The 25,550-nt window shown below is 39.4% G+C and overlaps 1 protein-coding gene across 3 annotated transcripts in view; it reads right to left on the reverse strand.

Annotated features, from left to right (window-relative positions):
- Window positions 1-8,074: 8,074 nt before the first annotated feature.
- Window positions 8,075-25,550, reverse strand: part of exoc6b (exocyst complex component 6B) — a 49,352-nt gene continuing 31,876 nt past the window's right edge. For 2 of the 3 annotated variants that reach the window (XM_058625758.1, XM_058625759.1), the window contains 3 exons: window positions 23,834-23,907; window positions 10,426-10,538; window positions 8,075-9,547 (listed from right to left, as the gene is read on the reverse strand). In XM_058625758.1, coding sequence (XP_058481741.1) covers window positions 9,421-9,547; window positions 10,426-10,538; window positions 23,834-23,907 — 314 coding nt within the window. In that variant the 3' untranslated portion in view covers window positions 8,075-9,420. Of the gene's footprint in view, window positions 9,548-10,425; window positions 10,539-18,972; window positions 19,364-23,833; window positions 23,908-25,550 lie in introns of those variants that run through there. The other variant, XM_058625760.1, reaches the window with a different exon arrangement.

A 25,550-nucleotide genomic window follows, 5' to 3' on the forward strand; every position in this document is an offset into this window, starting at 1 on the left:
TCAAATTTTGGACGACATACAAACCTATGACTTTTTTGTCAAATTTTGGACGACATACTAACCTATGACTTTTGTGTCAAATTTTGGAAGACATACTAACCTATGACTTTTTTGTCAAATTTTGACGACATACAAACCTATGACTTTTTTGTCACATTTTGGACGACATACTAACCTATGACTTTTTTGTCAACATTTGGACGACATACTAACCTATGACTTTTTTGTCAAAATTTTGACGACATACAAACCTTTGACTTTTTGTCACATTTTGGACGACATACTAACCTATGACTTTTGTGTCACGTTTTGGACGACATACAAACCTATGACTTTTTTGTCAAAATTTGGACGACATACTAACCTATGACTTTTTTGTCAAAATTTGGACGACATACAAACCTATGACTTTTTTGTCACATTTTGGACGACATACAAACCTATGACGTTTTTGTCACATTTTGGACGACATACTAACCTATGACGTTTTTGTCAAAATTTGGACGACATACAAACCTTTGACTTTTGTGTCACGTTTTGGACGACATACTAACCTATGACTTTTTTGTCACGTTTTGGACGACATACAAACCTATGACTTTTTTGTCACATTTTGGACGACATACTAACCTATGACTTTTGTGTCACGTTTTGTACGACAGACTAACCTATGACTTTTTTGTCACATTTTAGACGACATACTAACCTATGACTTTTTTGTCAAAATTCTGACGACATACTAGCCTATGACTTTTGTGTCAAATTTTGGACGACATACTAACCTATGACTTTTTTGTCAAAATTTTGACGACATACTAACCTATGACTTTTGTGTCAAATTTTGGACGACATACAAACCTATGACTTTTTTGTCAAAATTTTGACGACATACAAAACTTCGACTTTTTGTCACATTTTGGACGACATACCAACCTATGACGTTTTTGTCACATTTTGGACGACATACTAACCTATGACTTTTTTGTCAAAATTTTGACGACATACTAACCTATGACTTTTTTGTCAAAATTTGGACGACATACTAACCTATGACTTTTTTGTCAAAATTTTGACGACATACTAACCTATGACTTTTTTGTCAAAATTTGGACGACATACTAACCTATGACTTTTTTGTCACATTATGGACGACATACAAACCTATGACCTTTTGTCACATTTTGGACGACATACTAACCTATGACTTTTTTGTCACATTGTGGACGACATACTAACCTATGACTTTTTTGTCACATTTTGGACGACATACTAACCTATGACTTTTGTGTCACGTTTTGTACGACATACTAACCTATGACTTTTGTGTCAAATTTTGGACGACATACTAACCTATGACTTTTTTGTCAAAATTTTGACGACATACAAACCTTTGACTTTTTTGTCACATTATGGACGACATACAAACCTATGACTTTTTGTCACATTTTGGACGACATACTAACCTATGACTTTTTTGTCACGTTTTGGACGACATACTAACCTATGACTTTTGTGTCACGTTTTGTACGACATACTAACCTATGACTTTTTTGTCACATTTTAGACGACATACTAACCTATGACTTTTTTGTCAAAATTTTGACGACATACAAAACTTCGACTTTTTGTCACATTTTGGACGACATACCAACCTATGACGTTTTTGTCACATTTTGGACGACATACTAACCTATGACTTTTTTGTCAAAATTTTGACGACATACTAACCTATGACTTTTTTGTCAAAATTTGGACGACATACTAACCTATGACTTTTTTGTCAAAATTTTGACGACATACTAACCTATGACTTTTTTGTCAAAATTTGGACGACATACTAACCTATGACTTTTTTGTCACATTATGGACGACATACTAACCTATGACTTTTTTGTCAAAATTTTGACGACATACTAACCTATGACTTTTGTGTCAAATTTTGGACGACATACTAACCTATGACTTTTTTGTCAAATTTTGGACGACATACTAACCTATGACTTTTTTGTCAAAATTTTGACGACATACTAACCTATGACTTTTGTGTCAAATTTTGGACGACATACTAACCTATGACTTTTTTGTCAAAATTTTGACGACATACTAACCTATGACTTTTTTGTCAAAATTTTGACGACATACTAACCTATGACTTTTGTGTCAAATTTTGGACGACATACTAACCTATGACTTTTTTGTCAAAATTTTGACGACATACTAACCTATGACTTTTGTGTCAAATTTTGGACGACATACTAACCTATGACTTTTGTGTCAAATTTTGGACGACATACAAACCTATGACTTTTTTGTCAAATTTTGGACGACATACTAACCTATGACTTTTGTGTCAAATTTTGGACGACATACTAACCTATGACTTTTTTGTCAAATTTTGACGACATACAAACCTATGACTTTTTTGTCACATTTTGGACGACATACTAACCTATGACTTTTTTGTCAACATTTGGACGACATACTAACCTATGACTTTTTTGTCAAAATTTTGACGACATACAAACCTTTGACTTTTTGTCACATTTTGGACGACATACTAACCTATGACTTTTGTGTCACGTTTTGGACGACATACAAACCTATGACTTTTTTGTCAAAATTTGGACGACATACTAACCTATGACTTTTTTGTCAAAATTTGGACGACATACAAACCTATGACTTTTTTGTCACATTTTGGACGACATACAAACCTATGACGTTTTTGTCACATTTTGGACGACATACTAACCTATGACGTTTTTGTCAAAATTTGGACGACATACAAACCTTTGACTTTTGTGTCACGTTTTGGACGACATACTAACCTATGACTTTTTTGTCACGTTTTGGACGACATACAAACCTATGACTTTTTTGTCACATTTTGGACGACATACTAACCTATGACTTTTGTGTCACGTTTTGTACGACAGACTAACCTATGACTTTTTTGTCAAAATTCTGACGACATACTAGCCTATGACTTTTGTGTCAAATTTTGGACGACATACTAACCTATGACTTTTTTGTCAAAATTTTGACGACATACTAACCTATGACTTTTGTGTCAAATTTTGGACGACATACAAACCTATGACTTTTTTGTCAAAATTTTGACGACATACAAAACTTCGACTTTTTGTCACATTTTGGACGACATACCAACCTATGACGTTTTTGTCACATTTTGGACGACATACTAACCTATGACTTTTTTGTCAAAATTTTGACGACATACTAACCTATGACTTTTTTGTCAAAATTTGGACGACATACTAACCTATGACTTTTTTGTCAAAATTTTGACGACATACTAACCTATGACTTTTTTGTCAAAATTTGGACGACATACTAACCTATGACTTTTTTGTCACATTATGGACGACATACAAACCTATGACTTTTTGTCACATTTTGGACGACATACTAACCTATGACTTTTTTGTCACATTGTGGACGACATACTAACCTATGACTTTTTTGTCACATTTTGGACGACATACTAACCTATGACTTTTGTGTCACGTTTTGTACGACATACTAACCTATGACTTTTGTGTCAAATTTTGGACGACATACTAACCTATGACTTTTTTGTCAAAATTTTGACGACATACAAACCTTTGACTTTTTTGTCACATTATGGACGACATACAAACCTATGACTTTTTGTCACATTTTGGACGACATACTAACCTATGACTTTTTTGTCACGTTTTGGACGACATACTAACCTATGACTTTTGTGTCACGTTTTGTACGACATACTAACCTATGACTTTTTTGTCACATTTTAGACGACATACTAACCTATGACTTTTTTGTCAAAATTTTGACGACATACAAAACTTCGACTTTTTGTCACATTTTGGACGACATACCAACCTATGACGTTTTTGTCACATTTTGGACGACATACTAACCTATGACTTTTTTGTCAAAATTTTGACGACATACTAACCTATGACTTTTTTGTAAAAATTTGGACGACATACTAACCTATGACTTTTTTGTCAAAATTTTGACGACATACTAACCTATGACTTTTTTGTCAAAATTTGGACGACATACTAACCTATGACTTTTTTGTCACATTATGGACGACATACAAACCTATGACTTTTTGTCACATTTTGGACGACATACTAACCTATGACTTTTTTGTCACATTTTGGACGACATACTAACCTATGACTTTTGTGTCACGTTTTGTACGACATACTAACCTATGACTTTTGTGTCAAATTTTGGACGACATACTAACCTATGACTTTTTTGTCAAAATTTTGACGACATACAAACCTTTGACTTTTTGTCACATTTTGGGCGACATACTAACCTATGACTTTTTTGTCACATTTTGGACGACATACTAACCTATGACTTTTTGTAAAAATTTGGACGACATACTAACCTATGACTTTTTGTAAAAATTTGGACGACATACTAACCTATGACTTTTTCGTCACATTTCGGACGACATACTAACCTATGACTTTTTTGTCAAAATTTTGACGACATACAAACCTTTGACTTTTTTGTCACATTATGGACGACATACAAACCTATGACTTTTTGTCACATTTTGGACGACATACTAACCTATGACTTTTTTGTCACATATTGGACGACATACTAACCTATGACTTTTTTGTCACATTTTGGACGACATACTAACCTATGACTTTTTCGTCAAAATTTGGACGACATACTAACCTATGACTTTTTTGTCACATTATGGAAGACATACAAACCTATGACTTTTTGTCACATTTTGGACGACATACTAACCTATGACTTTTTTGTCACATTTTGGACGACATACTAACCTATGACTTTTTTGTCACATTTTGGACGACATACTAACCTATGACTTTTGTGTCACGTTTTGTACGACATACTAACCTATGACTTTTGTGTCACATTTTGGACGACATACTAACCTATGACTTTTTTGTGACATTTTGGACGACATACTAACCTATGACTTTTTGTCAAAATTTTGACGACATACTAACCTATGACTTTTTTGTCAAAATTTGGACGACATACTAACCTATGACTTTTTTGTCAAAATTTTGACGACATACTAACCTATGACTTTTTTGTCAAAATTTGGACGACATACTAACCTATGACTTTTTTGTCACATTATGGACGACATACTAACCTATGACTTTTGTGTCACGTTTTGTACGACATACTAACCTATGACTTTTGTGTCAAATTTTGGACGACATACTAACCTATGACTTTTTTGTCAAAATTTTGACGACATACAAACCTTTGACTTTTTGTCACATTTTGGGCGACATACTAACCTATGACTTTTTTGTCACATTTTGGACGACATACTAACCTATGACTTTTTGTAAAAATTTGGACGACATACTAACCTATGACTTTTTGTAAAAATTTGGACGACATACTAACCTATGACTTTTTCGTCACATTTCGGACGACATACTAACCTATGACTTTTTTGTCAAAATTTTGACGACATACAAACCTTTGACTTTTTTGTCACATTATGGACGACATACAAACCTATGACTTTTTGTCACATTTTGGACGACATACTAACCTATGACTTTTTTGTCACATATTGGACGACATACTAACCTATGACTTTTGTGTCACATTTTGGACGACATACTAACCTATGACTTTTTCGTCAAAATTTGGACGACATACTAACCTATGACTTTTTTGTCACATTATGGAAGACATACAAACCTATGACTTTTTGTCACATTTTGGACGACATACTAACCTATGACTTTTTTGTCACATTTTGGACGACATACTAACCTATGACTTTTTTGTCACATTTTGGACGACATACTAACCTATGACTTTTGTGTCACGTTTTGTACGACATACTAACCTATGACTTTTGTGTCACATTTTGGACGACATACTAACCTATGACTTTTTGTCACATTTTGGACGACATACTAACCTATGACTTTTTTGTCACATTTTGGACGACATACTAACCTATGACTTTTGTGTCAAATTTTGGACGACATACTAACCTATGACTTTTTTGTCAAAATTTTGACGACATACAAACCTTTGACTTTTTGTCACATTTTGGGCGACATACTAACCTATGACTTTTTGTAAAAATTTGGACGACATACTAACCTATGACTTTTTGTCAAAATTTTGACGACATACTAACCTATGACTTTTTTGTCAAAATTTGGACGACATACTAACCTATGACTTTTTTGTCACATTATGGACGACATACAAACCTATGACTTTTTGTCACATTTTGGACGACATACTAACCTATGACTTTTTTGTCACATTTTGGACGACATACTAACCTATGACTTTTGTGTCAAATTTTGGACGACATACTAACCTATGACTTTTTTGTCAAAATTTTGACGACATACAAACCTTTGACTTTTTGTCACATTTTGGGCGACATACTAACCTATGACTTTTTGTAAAAATTTGGACGACATACTAACCTATGACTTTTTGTCAAAATTTTGACGACATACTAACCTATGACTTTTTTGTCACATTTTGGACGACATACTAACCTATGACTTTTGTGTCACGTTTTGTACGACATACTAACCTATGACTTTTGTGTCACATTTTGGACGACATACTAACCTATGACTTTTTTGTCACATTTTGGACGACATACTAACCTATGACTTTTTTGTCACATTTTGGACGACATACTAACCTATGACTTTTGTGTCAAATTTTGGACGACATACTAACCTATGACTTTTTTGTCACATTTTGGACGACATACTAACCTATGACTTTTTTGTCACATTTTGGACGACATACAAACCTATGACTTTTTTGTCACATTTTGGACGACATACAAAACTTTGACTTTTTGTCAGATTTTGGACGACATACTAACCTATGACGTTTTTGTCACATTTTGGACGACATACTAACCTATGACGTTTTTGTCAAAATTTGGACGACATACTAACCTATGACTTTTTTGTCACATTTTGGACGACATACTAACCTATGACTTTTGTGTCAAATTTTGGACGACATACTAACCTATGACGTTTTTGTCAAAATTTGGACGACATACTAACCTATGACTTTTTTGTCACATTTTGGACGACATACTAACCTATGACTTTTGTGTCACATTTTGGACGACATACTAACCTATGACTTTTTTGTCACATTTTGGACGACATACTAACCTATGACGTTTTTGTCAAAATTTGGACGACATACTAACCTATGACTTTTTTGTCACATTTTGGACGACATACTAACCTATGACTTTTGTGTCACATTTTGGACGACATACTAACCTATGACTTTTGTGTCAAATTTTGGACGACATACTAACCTATGACTTTTTTGTCACATTTTGGACGACATACTAACCTATGACGTTTTTGTCACATTTTGGACGACATACTAACCTATGACTTTTGTGTCAAATTTTGGACGACATACTAACCTATGACGTTTTTGTCAAAATTTGGACGACATACAAACCTTTGACTTTTTTGTCACATTTTGGACGACAAACTAACCTATGACGTTTTTGTCAAAATTTTGACGACATACTAACCTATGACTTTTTTGTCACATTTTGGACGACATACTAACCTATGACTTTTTTGTCACATTTTGGACAGCATACTAACCTATGACTTTTTTGTCACATTTTGGACGACATACTAACCTATGACTTTTTTGTCAAAATTTTGACGACATACTAACCTATGACTTTTGTGTCAAATTTTGGACGACATACTAACCTATGACTTTTGTGTCAAATTTTGGACGACATACAAACCTATGACGTTTTTGTCAAAATTTGGACGACATACAAACCTATGACTTTTTTGTCACATTTTGGACGACATACTAACCTTTGACTTTTTTGTCAAAATTTTGACGACATACAAACCTATGAGTCTTTTATTTAATGAAGGCTGCCTTGCTTTGGATCTGCCTCACTGTGCACTCCAACACACTCCTCATTAATCATAGCAGACAGCATGGATAGAATAAGAACATAGGTTTGCAAGGAAAAAAGACAGGACACACATTTCAGTTTCATATTCAGTGGTTTAATGCAACAGCAGTGTTTACAAACATCAAACAAATCTGCAGCAACACTCACTTAACAAAATCTACATCAGTCTAAGTCTACAACCTCAAGAACATGTTTCACGTCTAGCTCACCGTTAAGTTTTGTAAAACCAGTCACTCTCCCACAGAGATAATCGATGATTTTAGCTTGTGTTGTCACTTTGTGTCATTGAGGTAAATCTAAATGTAGGATTTTAAAAGCCAAATTGACAAAATAATTTGAACGTAGTGATGGAGGCAGCAGTGGATCAACGACTCCTGTTTGCTAGATTTTCCCTATGAGGTTTGGTGTGGGAGAGTGAGTGGTGTACAAACTTCAGTCTCCTGGAAAAGTCTGACAGTGATTTAAAGACGTGAACGTGTTCCTCAAACATCATTTAACTCAACAGAACTTGATTATTTTTTTCTCTACACACCAGTTGTTGCTGCTTCATTGGCAGGAAAATACATCAAAGGCACATTTACCAGCGACCCTCGTTCCCTTTACTAACACCTGAACAATAACACACAGCCAAAGAAAAATGAAAAACAAGAATCATAACATCATCATCAAGGATGTTGATTACACACACAATTGTCTCTGTGGAAGACTTTAAATCCCTTTAACAAACACTGACTGATTCCCTTTATAAAGCGCACACCACACTCCTGCAGTTTCCAATGCTGTTATTGCACCAAGTTCAAGAATAAAAAAAGAAACAATAAAGCAGAAAAAGACACAAATTAGTTCCAAAAATGATCTAAAGTGAGCGTGAAATGACGTTTTGTGCTTTAACTAAAGTTCCTGGAAGACATGCTGCTTTGTATTTTGGCATTAGTAAAACATTCATCTCTATTTAACAACAACAACAACAAACAAGCCTATTTTATGTAGTTTTTTTTTACTTTAAGACTAAAAACATGACAAGTATGAAATACCTCATTATCGCGACGTTGGGGAAAACCAGTAAATGACGTTCCGTTAATCTCTTTCACACGTGATCCTGAGTTCAGTGCTTAAAAAATGAAATAGAAAATAAATCCACCCAAAAAACTTTCTGTCGTACATTCAAAAAGTGCAGAGTCATCGTGAGCGACGTGGAAGACGGAGGTGACATTTTATTTAAATTAAATTAACGCGAGTTGAAATGCGACGCTACTCACACTTTAACTTGATGCGGTTAGCTTTAGCGTTAGCCTCAGTTTGTTCGGGATTTTGTTGAGAAGAATTCACCTGGTGGGAGGAGTTAGTTGGATCAACCAGCAGGACTCAGGAGGAGTTCTGGCACCACCTGGTGGTGAAGGCCAGGTGAGACGCGGCGGTCAGGCGTGGTGCTGAGCGATGAGGCCGCGCAGCTGCTTGATGACGGCGTCGATAAGTCTCTGTCTGTCTCTGTCCGTCTTCCTGAACTGAGCGAAGACGACGTTCTTCCTGCTCGTCTCCTTCATCCTGAGGACGGAGACAAAGACACGAGGACGGCGGTGAGACGCGAGCGAGCGGTGACGAGAGACGTTAGTGACACACACACACACAGCAGTGCAGGAAACATGACACATCACATTTAGTTGAACTGTCCCTTTAAAAGCAAACATGCTGTGTATGTGTGTGTTGTCATGTTTAATGTGAATAGACTCAATTATTCATGTAAACACACACGTGTACATGCATGTGTTCATCACACACACACAAAATACTCACGGCTTAAACATCCTGTCACAATAAAATAAAATAAAAAAATAAAAATGGAAGATCAGCTGATGATGATTAAAGACGTTGATTTTTCTTTGTTAAATAAATAATTGGTATAAAATGTTATTTTGTTGTCTTTTGTGAACAAGTTTAAAACTGTTAATCTCAACGTAAAGTGTTTGTAAAACTCTTAATCACACTTTAAAGTGCTTTAAAAACTGTTAATCTCAATGTAAAGTGTTTGTAAAACTCTTAATCTCACTTTAAAGTGCTTTAAAAACTGTTAATCTCAATGTAAAGTGTTTGTAAAACTCTTAATCTCACTTTAAAGTGCTTTAAAAACTGTTAATCTCAATGTAAAGTGTTTGTAAATTTAAGCTCACTTTAAAGTGCTTTAAAAACTGTTAATCTCAATGTAAAGTGTTTGTAAACTGTTAATCTCAATGTAAAGTGTTTGTATAACTCTTAATCTCACTTTAAAATGCTTTAAAAACTGTTAGTTCTCTTGTTAAATGTAGAAACTCAAACATTTATGAGTACTCTTTGATTCGTTTCCATGTCTAATTCTATCTGATAGTGAAGAGTGAACCTGATGAAGTGATGAGTGGATGAACGGATGAAGAACAGAATGAACTCACTTGTCGAGCAGAGTCAGCGTTGTGTGAGGATTCACTCGCAGATATTTACACGAGGATTTCCCATAATCTGCCAAATATGTGGACCAGTCCCACTGAGTAAACAACTCCAGTAACTGTCAACAAACAAACAAACGAGTCAGTTTCCTGTTTCACTCATTGATTATGGCATCATATTTGACATGAACACATGAATTCATCTTTAAACTGCAGCAGAAAAAATGACAAAAACGTCACTAAGTGTCATCAGTGTGTTCAGGGACTGTTAGCCTAGCTTAGCATAAATATGTTCCACTGGAATTTTATTTTGTTAAAATCACCCGAGCAAAAGTGAAGAGGTGAAGGTCGGCCATTTTATCGTCGCCATGCTAAGCTAAGCTAACGTCTGACGAAAGAGACTGAAGGAGGACCGAGGACGTCCTCAAAACCAAACTGTGTGTGCCACACACACACAAGCCCCAGTGAACTCTGGGTAACACCAAACACACACACACACACACACACACCCTCTGATCCAGAGAGAGAAACCATATGTGAGTGAGGGATGAGGAGGAGGAGGGACAGAGAACAGAGGGATGAAGAACAAAACCACATGTGATGAAGATGAACAGATCAGGAGATGAAGGTGTGATGGAGAGAGAGAGACAGAGGACGAGTTAAAGAGAATGAATGAATGTCTGATTATTGTCAGTGTGTAAAGAGAAAAACTGCTGAGTCATGCTCACATGACTGAAAATGTTTATTTATGTTTGGTAAAGTGATTGAATTTTAATCTAACAGTGTTTTTTAAAATACATTAAAGTGGATTTAAAACTTTTAATCTCACTTTATTGTATTATTAAAATTGTTAATCTCACTTTACAGTGTTTCTAAAACTGTTAATCTCAATTTACAGTGTTGTCAAAACTGTTAATCTCACTTTAAATTGTTGTCAAAACTGTTAATCTCAATTTACAGTGTTTTTAAAACTGTTAATCTCACTTTAAAGTGTTGTCAAAACTGTTAATCTCAATTTACAGTGTTGTCAAAACTGTTAATCTCACTTTACAGTGTTTTTAAAACTGTTAATCTCAAACTAGCGTGTCTTTTACCTGAAGTCTCCCTATGAGAATCTTCAGGAAACGTCCTCAGTACAAAAGTCTTTGGTCTCAAACGTTTCCTCTAAATCTGTCTCTGGAAAACGACCAAGACACAAAACAGTTTGTTCCTCGACTTCCTGATCTCTCCTCCCTCCTTGTTCCCTCCTTCCTTCCCTCCATCCTCTCGCACTGTTTCCAACTCCTCCTCCCTCTGGTGCCTTCACTTCTGTATTCATCACTCGCTCACTTTCCCTCCTTTGTCCCCGAGTTCACCCTCGCACGGCCGAGGTTTGACCTGCTAATCCTCCCATATAAACACACACACACACACACACACACAGGTTACGTAACTGTCATCCGTCTGAGGTTATGAGGACAAATGCGTCTCTTAATGAGGGACAAATAAACAACTGGGGGACACGAGTAAAAACGTCATAACGTTTATAAACCACTCACTCTCCCACACCAAAGCCCATAGAGAAAACCAGTGATTTTAGGAGCTGCTGGTCTACGGCTGCCTCGTGTGGTCACTTTGTGATTTAAATCATAACGAGGAATTTCAGAAGGTGGAGGATGGAGGCAGCAGTGGAGGAACAACTCGTGTGTGCTGTGATGTTTTCTCTATGGGCTTTGGTGTGGGAGAGTGAGTGGTTCACAAACTTGAGTTTGTCTTAATCTCACAGATAAAGACGTGAACATGTGACATAGACGTCGTAGACGCACACTCTCATTCTGAGCTGCTCTGTGATTGGTCAAAGTCTCCAAAAGTGGAGCAGAAGTCAAATTTGTAATCCACTCACTCTCCCACACCAAAGCAGTACCTCAGTGACAGAGAGTGACCACACGAGGCAGCAGCAGACCAGCAGCTCCTGAAATCACTGGTTTTCTCTGTGGGCTTTGGTGCGGGAGAGTGAAGGAAAGCAAGACATTAGCCACTGACCGAGACGAGGAGTTATTTCATCCACAGACAAAGTGAAACAGATTCAGGTGAACGAGAGGTCAGCAGGTAAATTAGGAGACAAGGAGATGAAGGAGCAAGGACAGAGGAAGTTCAACAAGGAAGATCACACTGATAGAGAGAGAGTGTGTGTGTGTGAGAGAGAGAGAGAGAGGCCTTTCCAAAGAAATCTCAACCACACACGAGCGAGTGAGTGAGCAGGTTCCTCCATCACACACACACACACACACCTCACCCCCGGTTCACCCTCAACACACACACACACACACACTCTCTTCACCTCTCGCTGAACTTCTCTCTTCGTCTCGCTCTCCCTCTCTCACCTCACCATGACCTCACTCTGCACTATCACTCCTGTCTGCGCGCGCGCACACACACACACACACACACACACAGACACACACACACACTTCCTCTGATTCTTCAGTGTTATTTTCTTGTTGTCGTTTACTCTTATTTACACTAATGGTCTCTCTCTCTTCCCTCCTTCCTCCACCTCTTTTTCCTCATCACCCTCTTTCCTCTTCCTCCCACATTTTCTCCGTTTCTTCCTCCTCTTATCGTCTTCATCTCTCCGTCCCGTCTTTCTTATCTCATCACTGTGTTCATCTCGCTCTCCGCTCATCATCCTCTTTTTTTCCCTCTCTCTCTCTCTCTGTCTGTCTGTCCTTCCTTCATCCTAATATCTCACCCATTCCACCGATCACCTTTACTTTTTCCTCCTCCTCAGTTTAACAGACTTGTTAATGGTTTTTCCAGGTTTATTTGTTTAGAAACGTCGGGGAGTTGCTGCGTTACACACACACACACACACACAGGTTGTGATCACATTATGTTTCCTCTTCATGAAAGAAAACAAAAAACTTTTTTTTCTCTCCTCTTAACGTCCATGTTTTCTATATCTTTGGCAGGGTAAAGGTCAAAGGTCGCTAAAAGCAGGGAAAGTGGATTTTTACTTTCATCAGAAAACACAGCCGCGTTGGCACCAACCGTCACTCACTCATCCGTCCATCACTCACTCACTCACTCATCCACTTCCAAGAGATCAGTGCAGCTCCTGGGCGTCTTAAAGGGCCGGTTCACATGTCCTGACCCATGACACTGAAAACAAGGCGGAGCCGGAAGAAAAGAAAACACCAAAGAGAAAGACGATGTTCACGTCTTTATCTCACTTTTTTCAGCTCGCGGGGACACAGGAGCTGCTGGTCCACTGCTGCCTCGTGTGGCCACTTTGTGTCACTGATTTAAATCCAAACAAAGGATTTTTGATGCCGAATTTTACAAAATAAGACGTTTGAACTTAGTGACGGAGGCAGCCGTGGATCAACAGCTCCTGTGTGCTGTGATGTTAAAATCACTGATTTTCTCTATGGGCTTTGGTGTGGGAGAGTGAGTGCTTTACAAACTTCAGTTTCCGGTTGGAAAAGTCTGTCTAACAGTGAGATAAAGACGTGAACGCGTTCTTAAAGACATCGTAGACTTAATCTGACGTAGATTTTATGACGTAATTTTACTTTAGCAAACCTAAAATAAAAAACTGAACCACACCTTTAATCTCAGAAAAACAACCACAGACAGTGAACATCAGAATTCTACCTTTTCATCCACAATCACTGACAAAAAGAATCTATCAATAAAAAAGAATCGTCTCCTTGTAAACTGCTGGAGTTTAAAAGTCTCCTTTGACTCCTCCTCCTCCTCCTCTGAGGTCAAAGGTCACCACCGACCACGCTGACACCTGTCAATCAAAGCTCTTTTGTCTGTGTGTGTGTCTGGAGAATGTTTAAAGACGTTTGACACGTGTCACTCGTCTGTCGTCCTCCTCCTCTACTTCACTTCCCCTTGCTTTAATCTGTCCATCTTTCACCGCGGGTCAAAGGTCACGGAAAAGAGGAAAAGTGTTTTCTTATCAATGACAACAAGAGTTTTCTGGGACAAAGGTCAGACGACGTTTAAAAAGTGAACACATTAGTTTTGCTTTGACTTTGGGAGAATTTTAATTATCTGAAAACTAAACTTCATTCAACTTTAACTTTCAGTTCCAGAAAAACATCTTTTACTTTCAAAATAATAAATAGATGCAAATATTTCTGCTGTTTATTCAAATAACACAGAGCTCAAACTTAATTTATAAAAATCATAATAAAAGAAGGAATCATTATTTACTTTGTAATTACGATTGGTTCAGAAAATGTTCACTAGTTTTCTCTGAAAATGACATAATTCTTCATTTAATTTAAACATTTTAACTGAAGAGTTTTAGTTAATTATCAAAAGGTTTTTTTCAAAAAGCCAAAGAAAATCCCAACTTTTATCAATAAACAAAACTGCTGATTAATTTTAAAGTTGATAAAGTAATAATTGATTTATTCTTTCAGCCTAGGAAATATTCTCTGTAATCCACTCAAACAGATTCAATCATATTTAAATCAGTTACAGATTACAGCAGGTGATCCATGATAATCCATAATAATCCATATTAAAGTCCACGTTGATGTGAGAAAAAGGTGCAGATTTCTGTGGAGAAGCTAAAAGCCTCAGCTGTTGACCTTTGACAGGCAGAGGTCAAAGGTCATCACTCAGTGTCCTCTTTTTTAAACGTTCACTTAATCTGACGACAAACAGCAGACATGTTCTCCTGATTTATTTACCTTTAATCCAGATTTCAGTTTAAAAAAAAGGGATTTTTCGCACAAATCGACACAAATGAGCAGATTAGCTTTTTCTTTTTTAAACATCGACTCATTTTTAAAGGATTTTTTCTTATGAACACACACACACACACACACACACACAGGGATTAATTATTAAATTATTCAGATTCTACGTTCTAGATAAACGATCATTTAACGACAGACATCTCAACTCTCATTGGCTCCGCCCTCATCTGTGTCCCCAAAACAGGAAGTGGTAGAAAGATAAGACGTGGTTTAAGGTCGCCATGTTTCTCACACACACACACACACACACACACACACACACAGTGACCATGTGGTGACCGGGTCACATCATTGTTCAGTGTTATCTGTGTGTGTGTGTGTAACTGTATCAAATGTGATACACACACACACACACACACACACACACACACACTCCTGACCGCTGCTTGACCATTAGGACGTTTTGCGATGTACAGCCCCGCCCCCTCCCCCCTCTTCCAATCAGGGAGCAGAATAATGACCACGATAAGAGACGACCACAGACGGGACAGGAAGTTGAACCAGAGGCCGAGCAACAGTGTGTGTGTGTGTGTGTGTGTGTGTGTGTGTGTGCGTGCGTGCGTGCGTGCGTGCAGCCTCCCTGACGCCGTGTAATCTCAGTTTAAGAGGAAGAAAGTGAATCAGAGTGTGAAATTAAATGAGATTAGAGATTATAGACACAGACCAAAATAAAACTTTTCTCCGGCTACAATTCAACGGAATCAACGGTTTCTACTGAATTATCATTTATTACAAATAAGTGTAAAAGAAAACGTGTTATAATATAATCTTATTTCCATTATTTTATTATTGATTTACTTGAAAATTCAGAATAAAGTCCCAATTTTGAGATTAAAGTCAGTATAAAGTTGTAATTTTGAGATAAAAGTCAGAATAAATTGTAATTTTGAGATTAAAATCAGAATAAAGTCGGAATTTTGAGATTTAAGTTAGAATAAAGTCAGAATTTTGATTTAAAACCCCCCAAAAAAGAGTAAATAACATTTGAATAAAATATTGTCCTGAAGTGAAGACGTGAGGACGGACTTCATTTTTAATGTCATGTGACCTGAGATTCAACACAGTCACTCTAAACCAGTTTAAACCAGTGACTAAACATGTTTCTTTTTTGCTGACTCATCAAAAACAAAGTTTGTGAACATAAAAAAAGTCACTGATCTCTCTCTCTCTCTCTGTGTCTCTCTCTCTCCCTGCAGGCGATCATTTAAACGTCCGTCTGCTGCTCATCCTCTCATCCTTCTCTCCTCCCTCTTTCTTCTCCGATCATCTCGCTCTTTTCACCCCTCCACACTCGCCCATTCATCCCCCCTTCTGAGAGCGGTCAACGGATGAAGAGAAGTGTCAGCCTCCCAGAGAGCGAGAGAGAGAGAGGGCGAGAGACCACCCTGTACGTCCGTATCACTTTCACCTGACTGCACTCTTTCACTCGTGATCCCTCGCTCTTTTTTTTTCATTTTCATGCATTCATGTCTCGTTTTCTGAATTCACAATCTCACCACAACTCTCCCTCCATGTCCTCTCCTGTCATCTCTCACTTCATTCATCCCTCGTTCACGACTGTCATCGACTCGTCTCGTCTTTATTTTCCCTCTGCGTGTTCACTTCTCTGAGTTCAGAGGTCACGCAAGCGTCGGGTGTGTGCGTGACTCTCTCTCTCACACACACACACACACACAGTCCTCAGGAATGTGACAGTAGCAGATTCCCGTGTCTGTCTCCTCTCGTCCCTCTGTCCTCACGTCCATCTTCACTGAACTCAAAACTTTTGTCTCAAAATCGAGGAAAAACCACAAGAACGTGACAAATTAATTGAGAACGGGCGTTAAATTAACAAAATCAGTTTTAAGAGTGAAACGGTTGAGTCTCATCTCCAGGTGGTTCTTTGTGTTCCTCTCATTTTGTGCTAAAAATTAAAGTTTATTCAGGTTTGTGGGGGAATTTTCAAGCCGATTTACCCCAAAGAAGGTAAACTGTAAATACATTTTATTTTGGTAAATTCAGAGCTCAGCATTTCCTTTATTTTTTTAAAAAACAAAAAACATTATAATAATCTATAATCTTATCATAGCAACAGCTGTTTTATTTGAATCGTGGTGTTCCTCAAGGCTCAAGCTTGGGTCCCACACTTTTTAACTTTCTTTATTTTTTTTAAACTTTCTAACAAGCTCAGTTATCGGAGATAAAATGAAGAACTTTCCACTAAGGAAAAAAGTTTGTAACCCTAGTTAATAGCACGTCCAATAGGGGGCGCCCTCTGTCCAGGAAATACAAATAATACAAAAAAGCAGTCGTTAATCTTGGGGCGGCAAGAATCGGACGTTTGGCAAAAAAATTTCAATATTTAAGTTAATTTTTTTCTAAAATGTATTTTGAATCATAATCACTGATTAATAATCATTTAAATTGAGTCGTGGTGTTCCTCAAGGCTCAGGTTTAGGTCCCACTGACTTCCCAGGTACGTTTTCAGGGTCCTGCAGCTGCTTAGAACAGCCAGTAGGAGGCCCCCTCTCCTTCTGTCTGTCATGTTACAGATTTCCCTGAGGCTGAAAATAACACAGCTGCACTCTGTGACGCTAATTTGACGTAAATAGTGAGCGACTCGTGTCCGAGCTCAGTAAAAATAGAGACGTGACATGAAAGGAAAATAAGTCCATTTACTGTAAAAAAAAACAAAAAACAAAAGGATTTCTGGGAAGTGAGATTATTTCATTCCCTCGTATAAAAACACGGTCTCTGTTATTTCGTCTACGCCGGAGTTTGTTTACACGTTTTTTTAATAAAAACAGTGAAGCTGACAACTTTCCCCCAGATTATCATCTGCTCGTGTCAAAGGTCAGCGACGTGTCACCGCTGAAGTCAAACTGAAGTCCGAATTAATCATCCTGGTTAAAGTCAAAGTCAGGCTCAAGTGTGACAGATTAAAGGAGCAGTCTGTACTTTTAAAACAACTGGAAACAGAGATTCTACTCAAACCAGAATGATTTAATCTACATAATCCCAACATCGCAGATTATTCTACGTGTGCATAATCAAACCCGTTTACGTTTTCACTTAGATTGACAAAAAAAATTGTTTTTTTTGTTTTTTTTAACACTAATTTGTGTTGTTGACTGAACTTTAATCTGAATAAAGTGATTTTACAGCAGCTGCTGCGAGGGTCAGAGGTCGCAACTCGGATGTTTTAGCTGTTTTAAGTCGAAATATTCACATTTAAGAAGCTGAAACTATCAGAAAAATCATTTTTATCATGAAAAAAACTTCAAACCGATTAACTGACGATAAAAATAATTAATAATCGTTTCATTGTTTCTCGTGTTAAAGATGAAATCAAATACGAGGTTTGAGCGACTGCTTTCCCTGGAGGAAGTGAGGAGGAAGCGCGGAGCGTCGAGTCGCGTGTGAAACAATGAAGTCACAAATAAAACTGTGACAGAGTCAAGTGAAGGTTGTTCCTGCCGTCGCTGGGACGGACTAGACGAGACTGTACGAGGACACACGAGAGACAAACTTGTCCTTCATCAAATAAAGGTTTGTGGTCTAATCTCAAACTCACCAGACTTTTCTGTAAAGAGAAACATTAAAGTCTTGGAATCTTCCCTTTAATAAAACTCACTTTCTCTCTCACTGTGTCATTAGTTCAAGGTCACACACACACACACACACACACACATCGTACATGTTGGTTTTGGACAAACTCGTGAGTCAAAGGTCGGGACACAAACGTCACAGAGAGGACAGATAGTACAAGTGTGTGTGTGTGTGAAGAGAAAGTTCACGACAACGACGGAAAAAGACGGAAACTAAGAAGAAAATGTGGGATTAAGATTAAGATTATTACTCTGTGAAGTTTCAGGCGTTAGCGACTGTGCGGCGTCTTCTCATGACTGGCCAGCGGGGGGCGTAAAACTGACGGCAAACGACGTTCGGAGACATTCTTTTACGGAGAAAAAGACGACTGAAGAAACAGGAGATCCATTCGAGGGGGTGGGGGGGGGGCGGAGCCTGGGTAGAGAGAGAACACAGGAGGCGGGGCATGTGTGTGTGTGGCTTCCTGGTGTTTTCTCAGATTATTCAGATTAAAGATGATGGATGAGGAGGAGGTGGCAGTGGCAGTCCTGGAGAACATACGGAGTGACGGCTGCTGGACGAGAAGAACATCTGGACGATCATCACGGGGGCGGAGCCTGGGAGGAGAACGCAGGAGGCGGTCAATATTCACAGGTTTGTTTTTTCCTGCTCTTCTCAGATTATCCAGATTAAAGAGGAGGATGCGGCAGCGGCAGTTCTGGAGAACATACGGAACGACTTCTGTTGGATGAGAAGAAAATGTGGACGATCATCGCGGGACGTCCAAACCTCAGGACACAAAATGAGTCTTTGATAGTCTGGGTTTTTTGATGAAAGAAGACGACCTGCTCTGAGGATTAATGGGAAACTTGTTCCCTCCATGTTTGGACTTCACGGTTGAAGGAGAACGTTCACGATCTGCTTCAGGGACAGAGGACAGACGACCCATCGAGTTGACACTTTAAGGTTTTAGAGGTGAGGAGGAGGAAGTTGACGTACGAGGTCAGGACTGTGTTTGTGAGACAGAAAACAGAAACACTCTGTCGTCACGTTTCTTATCCAAACAACGTCAAACGAGCTCAGGTCGGAGTCGGACTAAGACGGACAATCGCACGACTCCTTCCACTTCCTTGGTCTGACTCCAGTCTGACTAAGTGCTTACATGCAGCAGTAATCGGACTATGAATCACATGATTCAGGTATGTTAGTCTGACTAAGACCAGCTGGAGTTTAGTCCAACAAAAATCTGAATCATTGTGAACTGATGGACAGATACGAGATGGACAGATGTTCCACGAATGAACAGAGAGAAGATTCTGCTGAAGCTCGTCAGGTTTTGACTCATCAACGTTGGTTTGAGGATGAAGAAGAAGAAGGAGGAGGAGGAGGAGGAGAGATCGATGAATGAAAGGAATCTGTGGTCGACCAGAGGAATGAAGCTCTGACCGTTCAATGACAGGAGAACACACACACACACACACACGAGCAGAGGTGGAAGAATGTGAACCTCGCAAATGAACGAGTGAAAGTCTAGTGTTGCAAACTTTTCCCACTTTTTCGGTGGGAGGCCACACACACACACACTCACTCTCTCTCTCACACACACACACACACACACACAGGGCCAGCCAAAGGTTTGTAGTAACCACAAACTTGTGAATGTTCTAAATTTAGAATTGATAAGATCTGTGGACTGAAACACACACACACACACACACACACACACACACACACACACACACACACACACACTGAAGAAAAGTGCAGAGTCAGCGTTGACTGCAGTTAAAAATAAAAAAGTGACAAAAACAGCTCCTGTTTGTTTCACGTCTGAATATAAATCACATTTTTGTCCATTTGACATTTTTATCATGGACTTTTGGGACAAACACAAACTATTTCTTTTTATTCAAACATGGATTCCCTTGAAATCGACAGTTAGCAGTTACGTTGATTATTGGGTCACAGGGTTTTAGGGCTGCATCGTTTAACGGAATATTTAAATATTAGGTTGGTAAATTGGCCACATTTTTACAATCAACTCATCTGTCTGTTTTTAAATAAAAATACAACTATTTCATTTGCTTCGTGGACGTTTTAGGAAACAAAAGACAAACAACTCAAGATTATGACAAGTTATGACAATTAAAACCAATGAAACTAAGTTTTCTAAAATAAAATAAGAAGTAGGTGACGATAACTTCAGTAAATGAATCGTTTTCGGACTCAAAAACAAAAATAACGTGAATGAATAAAAAGCATTCATCGTCTTAACTTATTTTAGTGTTTAGTGTTCGTGTGCGTGCGTGCGTGCGTGCGTGCACGCTGAGGGAACCCGGGTCTCAGCTCTGTCCCAGGACCCCGGAACCTTCCAGAACACCGGGACCTGACCACAAAACAAACGCCCCCGTCAGCGTGATTTATCGACCATTATTCACACACACACGCACACACACACACACACACACACACACACACATACGTAAACACACACACACACACGAATATATATATATATATATAATCAAAAAAATGTAACAAACAATCATGAAAAGTTTGTCTAAAAACTTAAATAACACACACACACACAAGTGGAAGATGTGTGTCAGGCAGATGTGCGCGTGCGCACACGCACACACACACACACAGTGTGTGGGGGAGGAATTCTCTCTTTTTGATATGATAAAGGATGAAAGAGAAAGAGAGAGAGAGAGAGAAAATGAAAGGAGCTGAATGATCTGGAAAAGAAACGTCAGAGTCAACGATTCTGATCAGCAGAAGAAAAGAGAGGATGGAGCTGGAGGAGGAAGAGGAGGAAGAGGAGGAGGAAGAGGAGGAGGGAGGAGTAAACATGGATGCCACACATGAATGCAATTTTTTCTCTCCTTTTCTCCCTCTCCCCGTCTTCCCCCCTTCCTCCTTCTTCTCCTCCTCCGAGCGAGAGAACAAGAGGCACTGCATCATCCCGACAGGCGGAGAAAGAGAGGAGAGGAGAGAGAAAGAGGGATTGTGACGGAGGGATAAAGGGCGATCCATCTCTGTCTGTCACCTCATTCATCGTCCACTGCTCCGTCCTGCCGGCCCATCCGTCATCTGCTGTCACACACACACACACACACACAGTACAACAACAACCACAAACACACACACACACACACACATCAAAGACAGGAGGCCAGACACACAAACTTTAACTCGCTCTCCGCCCTGTTTCACACATTCACTGTGATCTCACACACACACACACACACACACACACACACACACACACACACACACACACACAGAGCAAACAGAAAGGCCACACAAACTTTCACTAAGGCTCTTCGCCCCGTTTCACACATTCACAAAGATGACACACACACACACACACACTTGTTGATGGGAAACACACATTTCCCCGCGCGCACTTTCACACACTCTCTCCTAACAAACGCTGTTTTTCGCAGAGTCGATATACGACAACGATACACACACACAAACGCACACATGTGCACGATCACTCCGCCCAGCGGTCCGTCCTCTCAGCCGGGACGTCCAGTTCTGTCTGTCCCTCTCTGTTTTTCCCAGGACATAAAACATGACGCTCGCTCGTTTTCTCCTGAAATAAACTTTCCATTCACTTTTTAATCTTCTAAACTATGATCGAGTCGATCGGATCGTTGTGAGTCGATCAGAATGTTGTGAGTCGATCAGAATGTTGTGAGTATATCGGATCGTTGTGAGTCGATCAGAATGTTGTGAGTCGATCAGAATGTTGTGAGTCGATCAGAACGTTGTGAGTCGATCAGAACGTTGTGAGTCGATCAGAATGTTGTGAGTATATCGGATCGTTGTGAGTCGATCAGAACGTTGTGAGTCGATCAGAACGTTGTGAGTCGATCAGAACGTTGTGAGTCGATCAGAACGTTGTGAGTCGATCAGAATGTTGTGAGTCGATCAGAATGTTGTGAGTATATCGGATCGTTGTGAGTCGATCAGAACGTTGTGAGTCGATCAGAACGTTGTGAGTCGATCAGAATGTTGTGAGACGATCAGATCGTTGAGAGTCGATCAGAATGTTGTGAGTCGATCAGATCGTTGTGAGTCGATCAGAATGTTGTGAGTGGATCAGAATGTTGCGAGTCGATCAGAATGTTGCGAGTCGATCAGAATGTTGAGTCGATCAGAATGTTGTGAGTCGATCAGAATGTTGTGAGTCGATCACATGTGACCATGTGTCAGCGTCAAAGAGACAGTAACAGAGTAACTGCTGATGTTAAACCTGTAGAATCAATCAATGAACGTCTATAAAATAATATGTGAGAGCATTAACACACACACACACACACACACACACACAGTTCTAACTCGACTCAGTTTAGCATCAGTCGCGTCATTTTACAAAGTGGGCGGAGCCGTCATAGCGACGGCTGCCGTGACGTGTTTTTTTCTTCTACGCGACACAAACTCTCACGTGACTTGTGAAGCCGTTACTGAATCGTTAGAGTCGTGGATTTAAAAAGGTTTGTTCACAGAGTCGTGAAATACCACTGAACGTGATCGTGATCGGGCTCACGATCGCCGGCCGAATCCACCAGATTCCTCCGTTAAATATGGACATGTTTTCAGGGACTTTTTAAGACTTTGGACATTGTTGGCTTTGATTCTGGTGTCGGACGTGACTGTGGACACGTGTGAGACCGTGTGTGGACACAGAGCAGGGAGACAGACGTGTCCCTGCAGCTGTCTTCACCATAAACTAAACTTCACCATGTATCATCATTATTTATATTATGAATGTCTTATTATTATTGTCATTTTTCCGCGTTTCCATCTCACTGAGGACCATCTCTCCGTCTGAAACTGAGGAGGAGGATGATGAAGACGATCTCGTCTTCATCATCGTGACGTGAACGTCATTTGTCAGAAATGACAAAACCACGTCAAAAACAGCCCAGAGACAATAAAAGAAAGGAAGAGGAGGTGGAGAGCGGGGAGGGGGGGGTGTTGGTAAGAAAAAAGATAGTGGGTTTAAAAAAAAAAAAAAAAAAAAGAATGAAGGAAGGAGAGAGAGAGAGAGAGAGAGGACGGAGACAAAGACCTACTTGTCTCAAGTCACTGAAGGCCAGAAGCAACGTGTCGCCCTGGAAGCCTGCGACCGGGCCGGCTCTGGCAAAACCTGTGGGAAAATACAAACCCACCCCCCCAACACACACACACACACACACACACACACAGTCCACCCCCAGAGAGAGAGAGAGAGAGAGAGAGAACAGAGAGAGAGAGAGAACAGAGAGAGAGTGAAACACTCAATAATCAAAGACCTGCTTGGATTTGCTTTGCATCGAGATAAACTGGCAGACAAATGACAGACTGAAGAAGAGGAGGATGAAGAGGAAGAGGAGGGGGGGAGGGGGGAGGAGGCGGCGCAGGGTGTTAGAGTCATGTCGCTTGTTGAAAGACTGAATGAAGGAGTGAGAGAGTGTGTTTGTGAAAAAGCAGAGTGTGTGTGTGTGTCCAGGTATTACTAATGTTGTGGGGACCTAAACCTGTTTACAGTCACATACAAAAACGTAAAGGTGAAGATATGTTAGGTTGAGGTTAGGATTAGGATTAGGATTAGGCCAATAGTAATTGTGGTTAGGGTTAGAGTAAGTCTCCAGGAAATCAATGTAAGTCAATGCAATGTCCCCTCAAGTCATGAATGTCGAACATGTGTGTGTGTGTGTGTGTGTGTGTGTGTGTGTTGTTAATGCACAGCTTCGTCATCGTGTTTGAGAACAGTGAACTGATGGATTTTGAACTTGGGGTGACGCCTGTGTGTGTGTGCGTGTGTGTGCGTGCATGTGCGTGTGTGTGTGTGTGTGTGCGTGCGTGTGTGTTCTCAGGTTGTAACACTTGAAGAATTACAGAAGGTAAAGAGCGTCACTGTGGTGTGTGTGTGTGTGTGTGTGTGTGTGTGTGTCACAGGGTCACTGAAGATGGCAGGCGTGTAATCGGGGTGTGTGTGCACTTGTGTGTGTGTGTGTGTGTTGCGAGGTGAAAAGGATTATCCGCAGACTCGCTCCCTCTCTCTTTTCTTTCTCGTTCCCTCGCTCAGAAAAACCAGTCGGCTTGTTTACGGAGGCCAAGTGACGCCAAGACCCCAGCTCACACTCCGTACGACCCCGACACACACACACACACACACACACACACACACACACACACACACACACACACACACACACACACACACACACACACACACACACACACACACACACACACACACACACAGTCACAAAAGTCGTAATATTTCACGGCAAAATAAAGAATCGAGGTTTCATGACTCAGAAACTTTCTGTCATTGCGGAAAAACAAGAATTATCAATAAAAATTATTAAATTTATAAAAACCGCTTCCACCTTTGTCGCTAACGTTTATTTTGTCATTGAAGTGACATCATTAATTTGCAGTGAGATTATTTTAATCCTAACTTTCACTTTTCTCCATGTTTTTTCACCCACTTTTGTCTGAACTTGAGTTTTTCATGGTTATAAAGTATTCTTCTCCTTCTTCTTTCATCTCCTTAATCTCTAATCCCCTTTTTTCTTCCACCGCTTCCTCCGTCTGTTTAAAGCTCACAGTTAATTTTCCCTTAATCCCTCCTCTCATGTGTTTTTTTTATTTCACACCCCTCCCTCCCTCCCTCCCTTAATCCCGGTCTGCCCTTTTCTTCTTCTTCTTCTCTTTCATCCTTTTCTTCTGTCGTCTCGTTTCATTTTCAAATGCACTTTTATTTATTTTCTCCCGCTCTTTCCTCACAGTGCTCGTCCTCCT

This window comes from Solea solea, chromosome 3 (genome assembly GCF_958295425.1).
Source record: "Solea solea chromosome 3, fSolSol10.1, whole genome shotgun sequence".
In the NCBI taxonomy this organism is placed as follows: domain Eukaryota; kingdom Metazoa; phylum Chordata; class Actinopteri; order Pleuronectiformes; family Soleidae; genus Solea; species Solea solea.